This window comes from Xyrauchen texanus, chromosome 25 (assembly GCF_025860055.1).
Source record: "Xyrauchen texanus isolate HMW12.3.18 chromosome 25, RBS_HiC_50CHRs, whole genome shotgun sequence".
NCBI lineage: Eukaryota > Metazoa > Chordata > Actinopteri > Cypriniformes > Catostomidae > Xyrauchen > Xyrauchen texanus.
This window is the reverse complement of record NC_068300.1, coordinates 11264806-11285831: the sequence shown is the minus strand read 5'-3', so window position 1 is coordinate 11285831 and position 21026 is coordinate 11264806. Positions and strand designations below refer to the sequence as shown.

Genomic DNA, 21026 nt, shown 5'->3' with positions numbered 1-21026 from the left:
TGTGCCAAACGTTGAAAAGTACAGAAGCTGCTTGCTTTGCGTCTTACAAATTTGTGCAGTCTTTGACTTTTATTATGCGTTTGGAAAAAGCGCAAATATAAAGCTTGGTGACTGGTGTTTTAATTTACAAATGTAAAAACAAAGTCAGGGTTGTGAGGGTTACTTTTAAAATGTAGTCAGTCACGTAATCTAAATACTTTGTATTACTTCTTCAGCACTGGCAAATTTGTTTGAGTTGTTTTGAAAAAAAAAAAAAAAGTTGTCAAATAGTGTACATTCACTTATTGGACAGTTACTAAAAACTTTTGATTTAATCACTTTGAACAAAACTGAAAATAATAAGTAGTTGGTCTAAAAATAATTGTGATAATTTCAGGGATTATTGTTAGCTACGTACAAGTTCAGCATTTCAAAAATTATTAAATATTATATCAAATTACCTGAAAATCAAACTTTAGACTAACCCTGTTGTATCCTCCTATTGAGAATATCACCAAGATAATTTCCAAAAACAAAAGTAATATAAACACACTTCATTCTTAAATGTCTTATGTTTGAATATTATCTATATAAATTGAATATGTTTTTATTATGATGCTATTCATTTAGTTTATTTATTTATTTAACTGTGCATTCAAATTTCACAACAGATATCAATGAAAAGATGTCCTGAGAAATCACACCTGTCTCAGACTACCTAGGCTCTATAAAATCTAAAAAGGGGAGTGGCCCAAACATAGCCAATCAAAAGCTATTTCTGCCTGCAATTCATTTGTTTGAGGGTGGAGTTTTGAAGAGAGGTCATGTGGTTGAAGGAGTCTGGCAGAAGTTAGCAAAACAGTTACTTGTTGCACCTTAAAGAGACTTTCATATTGGAAAACCAAAATATTAGATTCATTCACTTTATTAACCTCTTCAAGAACATATACAGACTTTAACATTTAGCAGAGTATAAACAGATTAAAAGTACAGGTAACTATATAATCTACCAAGAAAATACTGTATGTACCTACTACCTACACTACATTGCTCATTTAAAATAAGGATGAATTGACCTCTGAATATTTTACCAGTTCTCTTGCTGGTATTATCATTGCAGTCAGTATTGTGTGCTGCTTATGAGTAAGTCAAAATCTTATTTTAGAGGGCCTTAGTTACAGTTCTTTTATAAAAGGCCATTTGCAAAGTGGACGTAAAAGAACAATGGGACTGCCACACACACACACACACCATTCTAACTAATTACACGTCCTTTCCTAATCTCTCTATCTCATCCAGGAAGAAATCCATGTCGTTAGTGGTCAGTTGAGGTGAAACAACAACCATTCGGAAGAAGTTGACATGTCCATCCATGGGCTGGTAGCCCACCATCATTGTTCCATGTTTCATCATTCTCTCTTTGATGACTGGCGCCACCTGGTGGTGTACATTGGGGATCAAATGGAGACTTTTAAGTAATTTAGTTCTTTGTCATAATTTTTGTCTGTGTGTACATTAAACAATGCCAACCTTTGATAACCTTTCTTGGTAATCCGCACTGTTCTCCTTTCCTCTTAGACTGGGCGGTATGAACCAGAAGCAAACATTCACAAACTGACCCTGTTAGTAAAAATATAACTCACATATAAATATATAAACATGTTTTTAATTTATATAAACATGCTCACTATTTTTTAGCTTGTATACAGATTATTACCTTACAGACCAGCTGGAAATTCTCTCGTTTCTCCATTTCTTCAACTAAATACCTGGTGCAGACATGAATGAAGAAGAGCGCTGAAAAACACTTCATTTGAACCACTATTGCAGCAATGTATTACTATATTAATAATATATTGCAATGCATTTAATAAAATACAAAAACAATTGTGTTTCTCAAAATGCAACATTTAAAAGAAGCTTGGAAAAATGGAATTATTGTTCTTTTGATATATTTATATTCATAAATATATTTATATTAATAACATATTACTATAATTAGTAATAATAATCATAATTTGCATCATGCATCCAATACCTTGCAAGGGCAAAGGCCTTCTCTACACGTCCTGCAAGTCCATGTGCTCCTATTGCCTTCCACATCAACCAGAGTTTCAAACAGTCCACTTTGCGCCCACACTGTATAGACTTGTCTCCTGTGTCCAGACTTGTATCATAAAACTTGTCTTGTTGGAACAAGTAAGTTGCCTTGGCACTGTGACAGTGCAGCAGCAAATTCTGTAGATTAAAATAAAATGACAAATCTGTATTGCCTTCATGGGAACAGAAACTGCTTACAGTAGGAAGCCTAAAAGGACAAGTGCACATTTCACTTTTAAACATCTATTCTGAACATTGCAGGCAAGTTAGTAGACTTTATTTATTTTACTAATACTGTAGGTAAAAACAGTGCAGTAATTGATTTACATGTAAAGGTTTTCATTTTATATTACATATATGTAACATACAGTACTTAGAAAATGTTTTAGGCACTTGTGAAAAATGTTGCATAGTAAGAATTTCTTCAAAAATAATACCATAAATAGTTTTAATTTACCAATTAGTATCATACAAAGTCCAGTAAATACATTTTTGACCACCTTTGCCTTCAAAACAGCACCAAATCTGCTAGGTACACCTGTACGCAGTTTTTCTTGGTTGTTGGCAGATATGATGTTCCAAGCTTCTTGGAGAATTTGCCACAGTTTTTCTATCTATTTCGGCTGTCTCAATTGAGACTGACTCAGACTAACTCAATATTCAGTGGGGGGCTCTGTGAGGGCCAAGCCATCTATTGCAGGGTTCCCTGTTCTTCTATTCTATTTGCAAAAGGAATGTTTGGGAGTCTAAATTATATATATTTCTTATTGACACACTATTTTTGAAACATCTATGTGCCAGACTTTTGCACAGTACTGTATATATGTAACATATATGTATATACACATGCATGTATTTGACAAATATCAGATTTCTGTATGGGAATGCCACATTTCAGAAGCTTTCATACCGTGGTATCTCTTAACAAAACAACACTGCACTGTAGGCCAGCTAGAAGCATTTTGTGGGGGTTCCAAGTCACAGAGTTGGCTCTGAGTATAAAAACAGAAACATCAATTGATACAGTCAAAGACAGGTCTGTCCTTTAAGATTACTACCCAAAACACATTCCCTGGCTTATTCAGCACCATAGTGCACCGAGTTCAAACCTTTCTATCCCACAGACCAGATGTCTGTGTTTTTTGGAAAACAGCACACTTCCTCCCCAAGCAGCCTGTTAGGGACACAATATGGGATCCAAATTGAAAGGAGATTTCCAAATTTCGAAAGAGAGAACATTCTATACATGAACATTGTAATGCAAACAACAACATAGCACATAGACAACATGCACAATTACTTTCTGAAAAATTGTTACATAAGGAAACTATGCTACACTTACGTCAACATGCATCCACATGCCGTTTCTTTCACTTAGGTCAGCAATACTGTTGAGGGGATCAAAGGCACCCTGAACTGTGGTGCCTGCTGTGGCATTTACAAAGAATGGGACAGCATTCTGAAAGACAGAGATTGGTCAAACACAATAAACCATTGACCTTCAGATCCTTAAAGGGATAGTTTACCCCAAAATGAAAGTTCTGTCATTATTTCAGTCTTTCTCTCTTTCATGGAACACACAAAGTGATATATTGCTGTTCTTTTCCATACAACGAAAGCAGACATGCTATAAAAGTTTTTCATATGCGCTATGTGATAGCTTTCAAATCTCATTCACATTTGCGCAAATACAAACTTGAGGATAAAAATGCATCTTGCAAGGTTTGACGTCAACAATAAACACCATTGATCTTGTAAGCGATCGTGAAGTTTGAAAATTTGACTGGAGAGAGCTAACTCCAAATCATTGGTCCTCATCCTCATCCTCCTCGACTTGTCTGCTGCTTTTGACAAAGTGAAACACCGGATTCTCCTGTCCACTCTCTCTGACCTGTTCATCACAGGACCTGCACTGGTGTTCCTCAGGGATCAGTGCTTGGACCCCTCCTCTTTTCGATTTACACTACATTGCTCGGATTGATAATTAAGGCACATGGCTTTTCCTACCACTGCTATGCAGATGATATGCAGCTCTATCTGTTGTTCCAGTCTGACGACCCCACCGTCTCCGCTCGTATCTCTGCCTGCCACTTGGAAATCTCAGCCTGGATGATGGAATGTCACCTTCAACTCAACCTGGCAAAGACAGAAATCCACGTGCTCCCAGCCAACCCATCTGCTGACCACAAGCGCACTATTCATCTTGGTTCAACTACGCTAATGCCGACAGTTCGGAACCTAGGAGTGGTGGTAGATGAACAGCTTAACTGCCCAATTTGCATCAACTGCATGGTCTTGCAGTTTCACATTTTACTACAAAATAAGGACAATAAAGGAAAATAAGACCTTCCCTGTCTGTATATGCTGTACAGCTCATAGTACAAGCTCTGGTTATCTCAAGACTGGACTAATGCAATGTCCTGTTTTCCAGCTAGCACAACAAAAGCCACTGCAGATGGTCCAGAACACAGCAGCACATCTGGTCTTTAATCAGCCAAAGAGGGCTCACGTTACCCCACTATTGATTTCACTCCACTGGTTACCTAAAGCTGGCAGCATATGTAATATTTATGTATTCTGTAATACTCAAATGTAATACTTCTGTTTTAAGTTATGTCCCAACTCGCTCTCTGCTGTAAATTAATGAGTGGCACTAACTTAATATTTAACTAAATTAAAACAATTATAATAGTCTTTGGTCTGTTCCTCACACAAAGCTATCACATACTGTAACTTCAGAAAACTTTAAGTGTAGTGCACCAGTCTTTTGGACAGTTTTTATAGTGCTTTTTGGTCTTTTTTAGAACTTGATAGCCCCTGGTCACCGTCTGCTTTTGTGGTATGGAAAAGAGCAGCATGAACATTCAGCTAAACATTTCCTTTTATGTTTCACAGAAGATAGAAAGACATACGGTTTGGGAACGATGAAGAAATTATGACAGAATTGTCTTTTTTGAGAAGATAATAAGAAGACCCTTAATAAATGTCCATAGAACATATAATGCTTCAATTTACCATTTACAATTTACAATTATTTACTTGGGATTTTGCCTGAACAATTTTTGCTTCCAAGTCTTCTGGAATCATGCTACCTCTGTGATGGAACAAAGAAACAAAATTAGGAAGTGAAACACTGGTTTGGCGACACACAGTGGAGATGAGAACTTCCTGTACCTCTCATCCACTTTTACAAGGAAAACATTCTCTGTCCCGATACCAAGAAAAGCAGCTGCCTTGTTCATGGAGTAATGACTCTGAAAGACAAAAATGACCCATAACAAAATATGTTGGTAACAATAACAATAATTATACAGTAATGTTTTGGTTACATGCCCGAGTGCCCTTTCAAATCTAAGGTAATCACAAGTATCTCTTGTCTCTTTACCTGATGTGAAGTAAATAAGGCCAGTCGTGGTATGGCCCACAAGCCCTGTGTCTTCACTTGGGGGAAGGCCCAGTATCGAGCGATGTTCATGGCGTACATGTTGGACACAGAACCCCCAGGACAGAATATTCCATCACCTTCTGACCATCCAACCAGAGAACGTAGTTTACAAAGCACTTCCTCCTCCATTAAGACAAACACCGGAGCCACTTCATAGGTGTATCTGTAATAACATCCCACGAAGTATGTTGCATATTAATCAGTTGTGATATACACTTTTTTTGTATTATCTCAAAGGTTTTTTGGCACACTAAACCAGTGACTTCGTGCTATCTTCATATGGTGTCATCTGATAAATGTGTGCTCTTACTGAAGCTTGAAAGTGTAACAGTTTACAATTGACTCTGTATTACATTCATGCACTGTTACATAACTTAATATCGAACCACGTTTGAATGCAAGAAAATATAGCTCAAACAGACTTTTTTAATGCAAAACAGCATTTTCAACATAAAAAAATGCATTTATAAAATATTTGGACACTTTAAAGAAACATCTATAGTTAAAGGAATAGTTCACCATTTTCAGAAGAACATCTCAGCTCTGTAGGTTCATGCAATGCAAGTCAACAGGTTCCAAAACTTTGAAGTTCAAAAAAGCATAAAAATGCAGCTTAAAAGTAATCCATATGACTCCAGTGGTTAAAGCCATGTCTTCAGTAGCAATATTATAGGCGTAGGTGAGAAACAGATCAATATATAAATAATTTTCTTATACAAATCTCCACTTTCAAACAGTTCTTCTTTTGTTTTTGGCAATTCACATTCTTCGTGCATATCGCCACCTACTGGGCAAGAAGGAGATTTCTTTGTAAAAAAAAATTTTTTTGATCTGTTTCTTACCAACTCCTATCATATCACTTTTGAAGATGCCTATGCATTTAACCACTGGAGTCATATGGATTATTTTAATGCTGCCTTTATGATTTTTTTATGCTTCACAGTTTTGGACCCTGTTAACTTGGTGTTGTATGGACCTACTTATCTTATTTTGAGTTCAGCAGAAGAAAGTTTTTCATGTCTGAGATGACATGAGGGTGAATATATGATTCATTTTTGGGTGAACTATTCCTTTAATGTGCTGAACTACATACATGGTTCCACCGAACATAAACCCGAGGGGAACTGACTTCAGTTGATTCATGACACCAGTTGGTTTAAAGTATTTTAAAAAATAGCTCAGAAAAGGTCTAGTATCATTTGTTTTAGAGGGGGCCATTTGATTTGATATTTTGTGTCTAATAAAATGACATTCAGACATTTTTAAGTATCCAAATACTTTTTAGGGCCACTGTATATGAACTAGAAATCTTTTGAAATAAATCCATCCACACTTACTGGCTGGTGTTGAGAGTTTCAGTGAGCAGTCGTCCGGTCAGGGCATGGTAATCTACCCCAGCAAACAGTTGGTTGAAGAAATGAGGATGACCTGTGAACAAGAGGTCCAGGAATTGGTGGGAAAAATGTATTGATTTAATTTAATCGATTCAACCATTGAAAACCCCAATGATGGACCACTAATCTCAATATGGGAGGGAACATGTCCCCCTTAAAGTCGTCAGATGGTTATAGCACTGGCTTTACAGTAGATCACCCATTCCAAACAGCATCCTATAAAGCAATGTTTCCCAATCCTTGTCCTGGTAATACTTTCAACACTAAACTATTTGGATGTATTCCTAATCTGACTAACCTGATTCAAGCTCCAAGACCTGAATTAGGTGTCAAAAAAGGGATACATCCAAATTGTGCAGTGTTGTTGGCACCCCAGGACCAGAATTGGGAAACCCTGCTATAAAGGAGCAAAGAATAAACCCAACATACAGGTTTTAACGCTGTATCTCGCCACGTCTCGGACCCTCTGCAGTAACTGCTGGTGAGATTCTCCATGTTCTCGGAGCTCCAGGTCCAGAATAGTTCTCAGCTGCTCTGGATCTTTCCACTCGCACACCTGTGATTACAAAGATACACAGTTGGAATAATGATTTCCCAGAATAATAATCTTTTAAGATACAAGATAAGATAAGATAAATTCTCAAAAGACTGGACCTTCTCCTTTATGTCTGTGCCCTTGTGAAGTATCTCCTCCATAATCACTTGGAAAGCCTCAGTAAGGAACAGCTTCCCATCTGAGTTGTACAAGTCTGATTCTTCCAGGTGGACATGGCCATTCATATATTCTATCGGATTCATATAATGTGACATCTCTTATAAAATAATGCAATAAGTGTCTTAAAGGGATAGTACACCCAACAATTACATTCTCTGATTATTTACTCACCCTCATGCCATCCCAGATGTGTATGACTTTCTTTCATCTGCTGAACATAGACAAAGATTTTTAGAAGAATATTTTGGCTCTGTTGGTCCATACAATGCAAGTGAATGGGTATCAAAATCTTAAAGCTCCAAAAAGCACATAAAGGCAGCATAAAAGTAATCCATGTGACTCCAGTGGTCAAATCCATATATTCAGAAGTGATATGATACTTGTGGGTGAGAAACAGATCAATCCTTTTTCACTATAAATTTCCTCTCTGCCCAGTAGGTGGCGATATGGACGAAAAATGAAAAGTGGAGAGTGTTCGTTAAAAAGGACTTAAATATCGATCTCACCCACACCAATCATATTGCTTCTGAAGATGTGGATTTAACCACACAAGTCTTATTGATTACTTTTATGCTGCCTTTATGAGCTTTTTGGAGCTTCAAACATTTGGTACTCATTCACTTGCATTGAATGGACCTACAGAGCTGAAATATTCTTCTAAAATCTTTGTTTGTGTTCAGAAGATGAAAGAAATCTGGGATGGCATGAGGGGTGTAAATGATGAGAGAATTTACATTATTGGTTGAACTAACCCTTTAATTAGGGTACAATAAAATGTGGTCCAAAGTTTTTATAAAACAGCAGCAACAGCAATATGATCTTTTTCACATGTATTAACAAAATAACGGAGTGTCTATTTACACCAAGTGCAAATAGCCCATCTTGTTGGTAGAGGTTATATTTACACTAACTCCGCCCACCACTGATCAGTTCAACCTGAAGTCAGCCATGACAGATTTATTTGGGGTCAACTGCTGATCAAATGAAGGTGGGCATATTTGAAATGTTCATGATGGGACAGAGACATTAAACTGGTTAATGGGTTAGACATTAGTGGATTAAGAGATTGGATAACTAAGTGACTATTTGCGCTCCAATAGACACAGGATTTTACAAATGCCCTGGGTGTAGCTCTGGGTGTAACAACGGTGTGTGTATGTGATGTCACGCTGAAGATCCGGGTTCGAATCCCACTTCTTGAAATACGTCTTCCCATGTCTCACTCTTAATATTTCCTATAATACTACTTATAGTAATCAAAGAGAGTCATCACGGTGATTTGGCCACACTGAAGGTCGGGGAGTTGAGAGAATGATCCCGATAAAATTAACCATAGTTTTACTGTAGTAATATTGTAGTAACTGTGTGTTTTAGTGGAAACTATATAGTTCTAATGTACTAACCATTGTGTTACAACAGTAACGTTGTTAATATTAATTATAGTAACTATGTTTAATTTTGTGGTTACTATGATTTCACTAAAAAAACACCATGGTGATACTATGAATAGGCTACTGTAGTAAAACCATGGTTCATTTTTGTAAGGTATGGTTAGGGTGTCTGTGGGACTCCAAATAAACAGAATAAAAATGCGGCAGTGATGCCACTATACTGTATGTTAGTATCTAAACAGGGGTGCAAGAGGATCTGCCACTATTTGGACTATAGTGCAGATAGTACATAACGCTATTTGCTACTTAGTGCAAAGAGGATGCTTTTTGTTGCTTTTTACACTTAGTGCAAATAGCCAATAACTGTATTAGAAAATTAGATTTAAGTAGCGGTCGCAGACTCATCCAATCAGAATGTAAAGTCTGAGGTATGCGAAGGTTGCAAAAGTTTGAGGTTACGTCATCTACGCCCCAAATTCTTTGGTATCATATGGAAATAGCTATTACACCATAGAGGAAAATGACTCCCTCTAAGATTTAGCTGAAACATGCAAAAAAATTGTATCAAACTTTCCGATGAAGAAACTAGTCTTTGCTTTTGGATATCCAGTTTATATAGGTAAAAACGCTCAAGGAGGGTTGCACGTTACAAATCCTTCAACTTAAGTGATGCATGCATTATATACACAATGCATTCTTTGTCCATCAAGCCTTGATTGTTCCTCATATTCGAAAATGTTCCACTCCCAACCCCCAAAAGATTTTTGCTGCTTCAAAATATGGTGAAACTGTTTGCACGTGCACAATAGTCATATAGTGTGTTACATCACCATCAGACCCCAAAAATGCACGAATCAGCAACTATTTTCAAAATACTGAATTAAAAAATTATGCATGCATCCAAAAATGAACTATAGCGATTGTCTTCTCACCTTTAGGAACGGACGAAGTCATTGTGATGCTTAATCTCCTTTCTGCTCAAGTCATGAAAACTCTAGCTTATCTGATGTATGGATATCTCCAGACCCCAGTGGTCAAATGTAGGATGCAGCCTTCATATATGTGCTTATGTACAACCGGCATCGTCATTCAACTGACAGCCTAATTGGATTAGAGTGATAAGGGTGTGTCGACAAATATCAATCTTTAACTCAACAGCTTTCTAAATACCCGGGAGATATGAAATGGTATCTGTTGCAAACTATTTGAAGTACATCTTTGGATAATATCATTAGCATGCATGGCTTTATATAGGTTTAATTGCTTCAAAATGCATCTTGTTCCATTTATTTTTCTTGCTGCACAATTATTGGATGTTACTGATAGGGTCCTGCATCTTTTTTCACAAAGTGGTACAGACGTAATAACAGTTGACATGTAAATATTCTGATATGCACATAAGCAACCAATAGCAACGATCAATACAAGAAACCAATGTATATATGCACATAATGGCTCACACATTAATTCATTTAGATAATGCATGTTGGAAAACAGGGGTACAACGTTCATCATTTTCTCAACTCTACAGTGTTGTTCTAAGTTCACATTTCACTCTGTGAGTTTGCTGATGAAAGAAAGATATATCCCTCCATGTTTGTCTGATTGGGCAATGAGCCTAACACACTCACTCACAAGATGAGATGGTGTCACAGAGTTCAAAGAGGCTCAAGTTCCTGGACCAATAGCAAGCTGACATCTCAAAGAAAAAGGGTTTTCTTTTAGAAGATTTTACTTGATAAGCAAATGTTTTGGAATCATATGTTAGGCTGGGCATTTTGGTCATGGTTATCTTCATTTGAAAACATTTAGCATTATTGTGACAACTGAACTGGAAAAAATGAGAGAAGGGGGAATTTATCATCAACATCAGAAAAAGACTCTCCAGGAGCAGGATTTTATATGCTCCAGCCTATAAAACAATAACCACAAGATTGTAAATCTGCCAAATCTAAATGATATAATAAAATCTAATAAAAATGTAATCAAACCTCATCACTACAATGACAATAATTAACCATTTTAATTATCCTCATTTATTTACATTTCTTTTTACTTAAAAAGTATCCCATCACCAGTAGCATGATCAACGAGTATTTACAAAACAAAAATGACATACATAACAAAAATGACATTCAGAAGTACTAAAAAATAAATAAATGGCAAAGCAAACATTGCAATCAAGTTACATGAAATTAATTCAACATACTGAATCCAATACATTCAAGCATGACAACATTGTTAACATTGAAAAAGGTATTATAATCCCAAAGCAAAACATTTCAAAAAAGAAAATAAACAATCCATTAAGACTGGCAAGACTAGATGATGTTAAACAAATAGCATGTACAATGGAATTGTACAAAGCTCCGCCTCCAAACCTATCACCTGCTTGGCAGGCAAAACAAGGGTGAACACGGGTGAAACACCAGGGTGAAAATTGCATAAGGGTGAAACAACGTGATACTTGCCGAGAGAGTGCAAAGGTCACCATAATGTTGCCAGATAGCGGTCTCTAATGGAAACTTTTTAAACTTCCCTCATAAACATAAGCCTTACTTATCTGCTCATGGAATCAGTTCAGGTTTTAAGACTTAGATAAAAGCGTTCACATTTGATTATTTAAAAAAGGAAATGCAATGCTTTGTAGAATATATAACAGCTAGTCATTTGGAATGCTGCGGTACAGATGAGCTCAGCTCACCTGGAATAGTTATTTAAAATAGCATTATATATCAAGACCATATGCACAGTGCAAACAGATCTGAAAAGTAGGAATGTTATGTTGTGACAGTTGGTCTCACATGAAACCATAACACAAAAACAATCATGTAATAATGCCATAAAGGAATAAAACATTGAAACTAAACAAATAAAAAATACACACATATTCATACAGTCAATTCAGTTCTGCCCCTTTAAAAAAATATATTTTTGCATTACAAAATTAAAATTTAAGCATATTTTCGAATAACCTGAAAGATATTTGAAATACCCGCTTGATACTTTAGCTTGTTGCATTTGAGCATTTCCCTTTTGTTTCAAGCTACCATATACATCCTCTTTACTAAAAGAAACAAAAACAACAGTAACATTAGTAAACATTCTTCATTATAACTGACTTATAAAGAAGGTATAACTTCCTCTAGTGGAATACTTGCATGTCTGTGCATGCAAAGTGCTACTTAAATTTAAAGAATATTCCTGGTTCAATACAACTCAATCAATAGCATTTGTGACCATTAACACAAAAATCAATGTTGATTTTTTTCCCTTATTTTTCTAAAAAAAAAAAACAACAATATACGGGTGAGTGAGGCACTTATAATGGAAGAGATGGGCCCAATCCATGTTAAAAATACTCACTGTTTTAAAATTAACCAAATCAACAAACTCATTGATTTTAGTGTAGTAAAATACTACTTTTCTATTAACTTTACTTTATAACTGTGTCAAGTTATATTCAATTTTACAACTTCGCTGCAAACAAATTTACAGCTCAAAGTTTTAACAGAAGAATTAATGTAAATGTTTTAAAAAATTATAATCGTAATATTTCTGCCTTTAATCCTTCAAGCTCTGAAGGTGTTAATAAAGATTACTTGTTTAAAGGCTTATTACTCTACAAGAAAAATAACAAAAAACAAAGAGTTTTGGTATAATGTTAAAAGAAAACGTTTCAAAGTTTTAAATGATACAGATTATGATAAATTATGAGACTCTCAGCCTAAGAAACTGAAAAAAAAAACTTCAAATAATAACAAGCCTCTTCAAATAATTAAAACATAATACTTGTACATAAGAACTAATTACACTTAGAAATACAACAATCACTAAGGGTAAGTTCTCTCATGCTGGCATGAGCAGCAAGATCTGGTTAAGTTCCATTCTGTATCATTTGAGAAATCATTGAGTCTGTGTCATATACTTGGCGCCATCTCCTGGTGGCCATATGTAATTAGAGTGAACAATCCTCTTTGCCCATATTTGGTTGACTTCACCCTCTGGTTGCAGCGATCCGAGTCCTTTTGGTTTATCATTCTATGATGCTGGACAACGTACAACATAGTTTTCCGATTAAGTTATCTAATTCAGGAAAGCTAACGTGTTTTTAGCCAGATAGCACATAATATGATGTGTGCCCATTGTGCGTTGTGTGGATTATCTAATGATCTATGCAACTATTATGTTGTGTGTGGGCTCGTTTTAACAGTAACCCTCTACTCTAAGTAATAGTATGTGATATTTTATGTTCTGTTTATATTTCGTGAAGTTATAAGCAAAAATTCAGCATATAAGCAACTCCTGTTGTGTCAAACCCATGTACTTTGGGATTACTTGATATATTTCTGAATTCTACTCTTTGAGAGCTTTCCAATCAAATTAGACATATGGCTATTTAATCAGTTTGATGTTTTAACGATTACAATACTACGTACAGTGCAAAATTATTAATAAATTATTAAAATGGGACACTTCTGATTTTTCTGCAAATTTCAAAGCACTTGATCAGTTTTGGTCATAATGACTACATGCATTGTAAAGTGCAGCTTCTAAGATTTAAAACGATACCTATTGTATTTTGATAATTATTATTTCTCGGTAGGCTCGCCGGAAGGTCAGCTTACAAGGCTGAACCCTCCCAAAATTGGCCCCATTCAATTCCATTGTAAATGCCTCACTGTAACCTCGATTGTTTTAAAAAAAAAACAAGGGACGAGACAAAATAATTTTTGATAATAAATCCAACATTATGCCACAAATGCTGTTGATTGTGCTTAACTTGTACTGAACCCGGAATATTCCTTGAATGATTGTTCTCAGGGGCCTCAGCTGTTTTCCAGCAGGATACTGATATTACGAGGGTCAACGCAGTTCTCCTCCTGGGTTAAAAGTGAATAGAGGCGGGTTGCTGTGGCCTTGTCCCTCTCGCGGATGCTCCATCGTCGCAGCATGGCAAAAACCCGCTCGATGTGCAGCTTGTTATCTTCCTCTATCTGCTGAAGAGTGGTGGTGCTCATATCCAGTGCCATAATGCCCACCTCCTTCCAATTCTTCCCAATATAGCGGGCCACCTTCATCATCTCCCTCTCTGTCACTATCCTGGAGTCTATGGGGGAGAGAGTTATGGAAAGTTACAAAAAGCAAAAGTGATGCAGCAGTTCAGTCATGAGGCTGTTAAAACAGATGCAAATGTGAGGTGTGTTTGTAGATGACTCACTGGTTATGCATGACTGCTCGTTTTCCAGCATCTCCAGCTTCCTCTTTGCTGTGGTCTCTGATAAAGACAACACGATTCCCAATAATATTATTACTAGAATTAAATTTAACTTTCAAGTTTAAGATTTTTCCCCCATATGCAACAAGTACAAATTAAGGTACATTGGAATTCTTGATGGTGCATAAATTAAAAGCAGAAATACATATGAGATAAAATGAACACAATTAACTATTAACTATTTTAAATAACCAATACCTATATCTCCTATATACTATGTGCAAATAAATGACATAATTACACAATTTAAATGATATGACAAAATTATAGATTATGCATATTATAAAGTTTGAAGGCAATGACGGTGTGTAAAAAAAACACAAAGTTGGCACACTGTTACTTAAAATAAAGATATTTCTATTCTATTTCATAGATTAGATACATAGATTACATAATAAAATTGTATTATCATTGGGAGTAAAAATGTGCTGATTTTCTGTGCATTTGTCTATGATATATATATATATATATATATATATATATATATATATATATATATATATATATATATATATATACACTCACCTAAAGGATTATTAGGAACACCTGTTAAATTTCTTATTAATGCAATTATCTAATCAACCAATCACATGGCAGTTGCTTCAATGCATTTAGGGGTGTGGTCCTGGTCAAGACAATCTCCTGAACTCCAAACTGAATGTCAGAATGGGAAAGAAAGGTGATTTAAGCAATTTTGAGCGTGGCATGGTTGTTGGTGCCAGACGGGCCGGTCTGAGTATTTCACAATCTGCTCAGTTACTGGGATTTTCACGCACAACCATTTCTAGGGTTTACAAAGAATGGTGTGAAAAGGAAAAACATCCAGTATGCGGCAGTCCTGTGGGCTGAAAATGCCTTGTTGATGCTAGAGGTCAGAGGAGAATGGGCCGACTGATTCAAGCTGATAGAAGAGCAACTTTGCCTGAAATAACCACTCGTTACAACCGAGGTATGCAGCAAAGCATTTGTGAAGCCACAACACGCACAACCTTGAGGCAGATGGGCTACAACAGCAGAAGACCCCACCGGTACCACTCATCTCCACTACAAATAGGAAAAAGAGGCTACAATTTTGCAAGAGCTCACCAAAATTGGACAGTTGAAGACTGGAAAAATGTTGCCTGGTCTTATGAGTCTCGATTTCTGTTGAGACATTCAGATGGTAGAGTCAGAATTTGGCGTAAACAGAATGAGAACATGGATCCATCATGCCTTGTTACCACTGTGCAGGCTGGTGGTGTAATGGTGTGGGGGATGTTTTCTTGGCACACTTTAGGCCCCTTAGTGCCAATTGGGCATCGTTTAAATGCCACGGCCTACCTGAGCATTGTTTCTGACCATGTCCATCCCTTTATGGCCACCATGTACCCATCCTCTGATGGCTACTTCCAGCAGGATAATGCACCATGTCACAAAGCTCGAATCATTTCAAATTGGTTTCTTGAACATGACAATGAGTTCACTGTACTAAAATGGTCCCCACAGTCACCAGATCTCAACCCAATAGAGCATCTTTGGGATGTGGTGGAACGGGAGCTTCGTGCCCTGGATGTGCATCCCACAAATCTCCATCAACTGCAAGATGCTATCCTATCAATATGGGCCAACATTTCTAAAGAATGCTTTCAGCACCTTGTTGAATCAATGCCACATAGAATTAAGGCAGTTCTGAAGGCGAAAGGGGGTCAAACACAGTATTAGTATGATGTTCCTAATAATCCTTTAGGTGAGTGTATAAAAAAGTGGGGTGTATATTTTTTTACAGTTTTTTTTTATTAAGTCATATTAAGTATGTCAAAGATAATACAAATTAAGATATATCTTGCTTTATTAGACAAAATTATTGCCATAATATATCATTCGAACATTATATTTTTAATAGAGCACCTGTATTGACAAAACTTTGGATGTGTATGCTTTACAATGACCATTGCGAGATCATACCTGTCGTTTTTGGCGTCTTTCTTTTGTTGATTTGCAATGTTTGAAGAAATTTTAGATTCGGAAAGGTCTCTTGCATGTCTTGTCTTCTCAGCAACCTCAGAAAACTCAGGGCACGTTTGTTGTCGCAAATCACATAATCCAGGATATCCCGTACCTGCCTTGATCGTATGTTAATGTCTTTGATGTTGTTATACTCATTACTGGACAATATGCCAAGAGAATGGCAATGCAGTATCAATAAGTCTGGATCTTCCTTCAGAGCATCCATTAGTTCTGGCTTGAATCTCAGAATGAGCTTGGTGCCATCTACTGGTCCATCCATTGCCTCTTATCCTCGGTTATGGATGCAAATTTTCTTTAAAATGGGTTTCAAACCAAAGATTCAGGCTGTAACAAAATTTAATAAGAAACTAAATTGAAATATAAAGCTTCATAAAAGCGGTGTGACGTTTCTCAACCTTCACTGAACTGGACTGTGATATATGGTGGGTGTTGAATGAAACAACATCTCTAAACCGAACAAACAGGTTTTATTCGCATTAGCATCTGGCATCACCTTTCACAAGCCAAAGCACTTATTTACATATCAAATAGTCTCAACATCCACACTGACTAAATCATTTAAAATGAAGAGCACCTCAGGTCAAATATTATGCATTACAAGCTTTGCATTAATTTTATTAAAGATATAAATGTAACATTTTTGACATATATTAAACACTGAAAATTTCTAAATTAAAGAGCATGACTCAAGTTAGGTGAGAAAAGATAGTCTGAAGAATAATCAACACATGCAGTTTAAAAAGACTTCATCACTTAGCTTCACTTCATCATGGAGCTGAGCTACAGGAAGTGTTCTCTTTGTGTACAACAAACTCACTGAGCACTTTATTATGAACATCTGAGATGCTATTCTGCTCACTACAATTGTACAGAGTGGTTGTCTGAGTTACCGTATCCTTTCCGTCAACTCCAACCAGTCTAGCCATTTTCCGTTGATCTCTCTCATCAACAAGTCTTTTCCGTCAGCTGAAATGCCGCTTACTAGATGTTTTTTTTTTGCACCATTCTGAGTAAACTCTAGAGACTGTTGTGTGTGAAAATCCCCAAAAATCAGCAGTTAAAGAAATACTCATTCATGCCATAGTCCAAATGACATTTTCCCCCATTCTGATGGTTGATGTGAACATTTAATGAATCTCCTCACCAGTATCTGCATGATTTTATGCATTGCACCGCTGCCACACAATTGGCTGATTAAATAATTGCATGAATAAGTAGGTGTACAGGTGTTCCTAATAAAGTGCTCAGTGAGTGTATTATGCCTATGTTAGCAATGGAATACTATACTGTGTACTGTATACGCTGTATTCTGCTTACCATTTATTTTTTTATTAAACAGTTTAAGAGGTATGCAGCATCTAATAATAAATGTTCAAAGCAGTATGCAACTTCATTGTTGTCCTCAGTACAAATTCACCCAATTTTGTATACAAATAAAAGTCTTCAATCCTTTTAGTTGCATTGCAAGTGAGTTTATAGGCTGTTTACTGCGTTTTGGGGGAAATGTAGTAGGCCATCTGGATGTAACATGCATAGACAATACTGCAGAAATAGTAGCAGTATGCCATTGCATCCCATTGGCAAGAAATTGTTTTATAAGAAATTGCAGGTGCTCTTTGTTATCAGGCTTTCAAATTTTGAATGATCTATACCTGTTTTGATCACAACCCTACAGTACTGATGATACTGTAATTCTGATATTAGGTCTATTAAAGGTTTACAATTGTGTGCAATCTGTCTTTAGACCATGCATGTGGGGACTTTCCCCACATAGAAGCATCTGTGTTAACTTCACAAAACACTATCACATAAGTAGATTGTATTATATCAGCAAACGTGTTTGGCTTCTTTGCACAACACTCCTAGAATACACTGACCCATTTTCAAGTTCATTGTTACACATCGATCGTTTGACTTGCATTTATTGTATCTCGATTAGAGCTGCAAGAGGAAAAGCGCGAAACGGAAAAGAACAAAGAGATTCTCATTTGCATCTGTTGATGTGCTCGCGCGCTCACTTCCGATTCGTTTCACTTTAACATTTATAAGAATCGTACGCTGTTTTATGCATGCACCGCGTGCTCTCTTTATTTTAAAAAATATATATATATTTGTTACTGCAACGTAGAAACGAATAGTTACAATGCAACGCGTGTTTTTAACTAGAAAGCACCAAACGAATGTACCCTACACGTACATGAAAAAGAAACAATATTTTCTGTTTGATGAAAATACATTTTGTTTACCTCAGTTTAATGGAGGGAAATGTTTGATTCCTCATTCGCACCACATCCGTGAGTAGTCATGTTTTATTGATATACTACCTCTGCCCCCGCCTGGACAGAGAATGCAGTACAACACAATAAAACTTGTTTGGTAGGACGTACCATGTCAGTACCAACAACAACAACTCGTTTCCCAAGTGCCCCCCTCTTTACAACATTTCCATATTCTAGTCTTGACATGCTGGACTTGAACTCTGAGACTGGCCCATGATTTTGTGATGACTTCTGAAAAATAAGTCATGAATGAGGGAGTCTACTCCAGACTAACCTGCTGATTTGGCAATAATTGACAGTAAGCCATGAAGACATTCAACTTTTCTCTTGTGACATCTTTCATGTCAACCTTCTATGGAAAAACGTTGCTTTACACTTTTCTACCCAGCAAATATACTTGCTATGCCCAATATATGACAATCAGAATCCAGAACAAAACTGATCAAGTGTGAGAAAGGAGAAATATAATAATATTTGAGAGAAATCTACTTTTTTGTATAAATAAGGGTACAGTATGCAGGGAAATCATAAATGAAAGACACTTTGTATTTCCCATTTTTTTTAGTTGTATTTGATACGTCCATTATTTTTTAACAGGGCCTGGTGCTACATTTTTAGCTGGGCTATATCATAGAGAGTGGGCTTTCAAACTGGCATCCGGAGACCCACAGGGGGCCATAAGACACTAGGGAGTCCATGTAAACTGAAAGAGAAAAAAAAAAGATTTTACAATAGGGATTTTGGAGCTGTAAAACTTTATATGTTAGTAAAAACCTAATTATCGAAGCTTAACACTATAAAAATGTACAAATGTACAGAATTTGGTGTTATAATACATTTCATTCTGCTTTCTAAAGACAGTTTTGTGGGAAAAACAATTGGTTTTAGTACAATGACAATATAAAAGGCAATTTTTTTGTTTTTAAATCACTGTTCGGGTCAAATCATTTTATTTTGTTAATAAAAATGGTTTCCCTCATCTCATCGGAGTGAGGCAAGGCTTGGGGATTTTTCCTATGATTGCCATTTGAAAACACAAAACGGTTTATTGAGTCGATGGGTTTAAGAGGTTGTTAAAAAAAAAAAAATCCAACACTCAAATTCAGGTGAAATTTGACCTGCCATAGGAAATGAATGGGTGAGACTAACACAAACACGGCAAAAAAAAGAAACGTCCTCTCACTTTCAACTGCTTTTATTAAAATCCAAAGTAACGGTCAGTATCTGGTGTGGCCACCAGCTGCATTAAGTACTGCAGTGCATCTCCTCCTCATGGACTGCACCAGATTTGCCAGTTCTTGCTGTGAGATGTTACCCCACTCTTCCATCAAGGCACTTGCAAGTTCCCGGACATTTCTGGGGGGAATGGCCCTAGCCCTCACCCTCCGATCCAACAGGTCCCAGACGTGGTCAATGAGATTGAGATCCGGGCTCTTCGCTGGCCATGGCAGAACACTGACATTCCTGTCTTGCAGGAAATCACGCACAGAAGCCCTCAGTCCAGCCTCTCTCAGCCTATTGCGAATGGTCTGAGCACTGATGGAGGGATTGTGCGTTCCTGGTGTAACTCGGGCAGTTGTGGTTTCCATCCTGTACCTGTCCCGCAGGTGTGATATTCAGATGTACCAATCCTGTGCAGGTGTTGTTACACGTGGTCAGCCACTGCGAGGACGATCAGCTGTCCTTCCTCTCTCCCTGTAGTGCTGTCTTAAGCATTTCACAGTACGGACATTGCAATTTATTGCCCCAGCCACATCTGCAGTCCTCATGCCTCCATGCAGCATGCCTAAGGCACGCTCACGCAGATGAACAGAGACCCTGGGCATCTTACTTTTGGTGTTTTTCAGAGTCAGAAGAAAGGTCTCTTTAGTGTCCTAAGATTTTATAACTGTGACCTTAATTGGCTACCGTCTGTAAGCTGTTAGTGTCTTAACGACCGTTCCACAGGTGCATATTCATTAATTGTTTATGGTTCATTGAACAAGCATGGAAAACATTGTTTAAACCCTTTACAATAAAGATCTGTAAAGTTATTTGGATTGTTACAAAATTATCTTTAAATACAGTGTCCTGAAAAAAGGATGTTTTATATATATATATACATATTTTTATTTTGTTTTGTCAAATAAAATCAATACATTTGCCAAAATGCAGAACACAAACTCACAAAAATAAAGAAGTGAGACCATGACACATCCACAATGCAGAACACACACACACACACACACACACACACACACACACACACACACACACACACACACACACACACACACACACACACACACAGAGGTTTGTTTGTGAGTTTTATTGTAATTTAACCACATGCATGCAACACAGTTTAATGAGATATTGTTTCTCACATTAAACAGAAATGTTTTTTTTAATCTGTACACAATGAAAACAATGAAACAATGAGACATGGTCAGATTTGGACA

At 36.7% G+C, this 21026-nt stretch overlaps 2 protein-coding genes across 2 annotated transcripts; both read right to left on the bottom strand.

Moving 5' to 3' along the window:
• Window positions 1–784: 784 nt before the first annotated feature.
• On the bottom strand, window positions 785–10087 carry LOC127618737 (cysteine sulfinic acid decarboxylase-like). The gene is made up of 14 exons (XM_052091355.1): window positions 9957–10087; window positions 7573–7703; window positions 7348–7474; window positions 6862–6952; window positions 5465–5687; window positions 5254–5333; window positions 5119–5173; window positions 3422–3538; window positions 3189–3253; window positions 2990–3071; window positions 2018–2217; window positions 1697–1748; window positions 1510–1599; window positions 785–1416 (listed from the first exon to the last, which is right to left on the bottom strand). Exons 1-14 carry the CDS (start codon window positions 9976–9978, stop codon window positions 1243–1245), a joined length of 1509 nt encoding a protein of 502 aa, XP_051947315.1. The 5' UTR covers window positions 9979–10087; the 3' UTR covers window positions 785–1242.
• A 961-nt stretch (window positions 10088–11048) lies between these two features.
• Window positions 11049–18638, bottom strand: LOC127618962 (uncharacterized). Its single transcript, XM_052091667.1, has 4 exons — window positions 18556–18638; window positions 16247–16633; window positions 14246–14302; window positions 11049–14134 (listed from the first exon to the last, which is right to left on the bottom strand). Exons 2-4 carry the CDS (start codon window positions 16566–16568, stop codon window positions 13854–13856), a joined length of 660 nt encoding a protein of 219 aa, XP_051947627.1. The 5' UTR covers window positions 16569–16633; window positions 18556–18638; the 3' UTR covers window positions 11049–13853.
• Between the last annotated feature and the right edge of the window lie 2388 nt (window positions 18639–21026).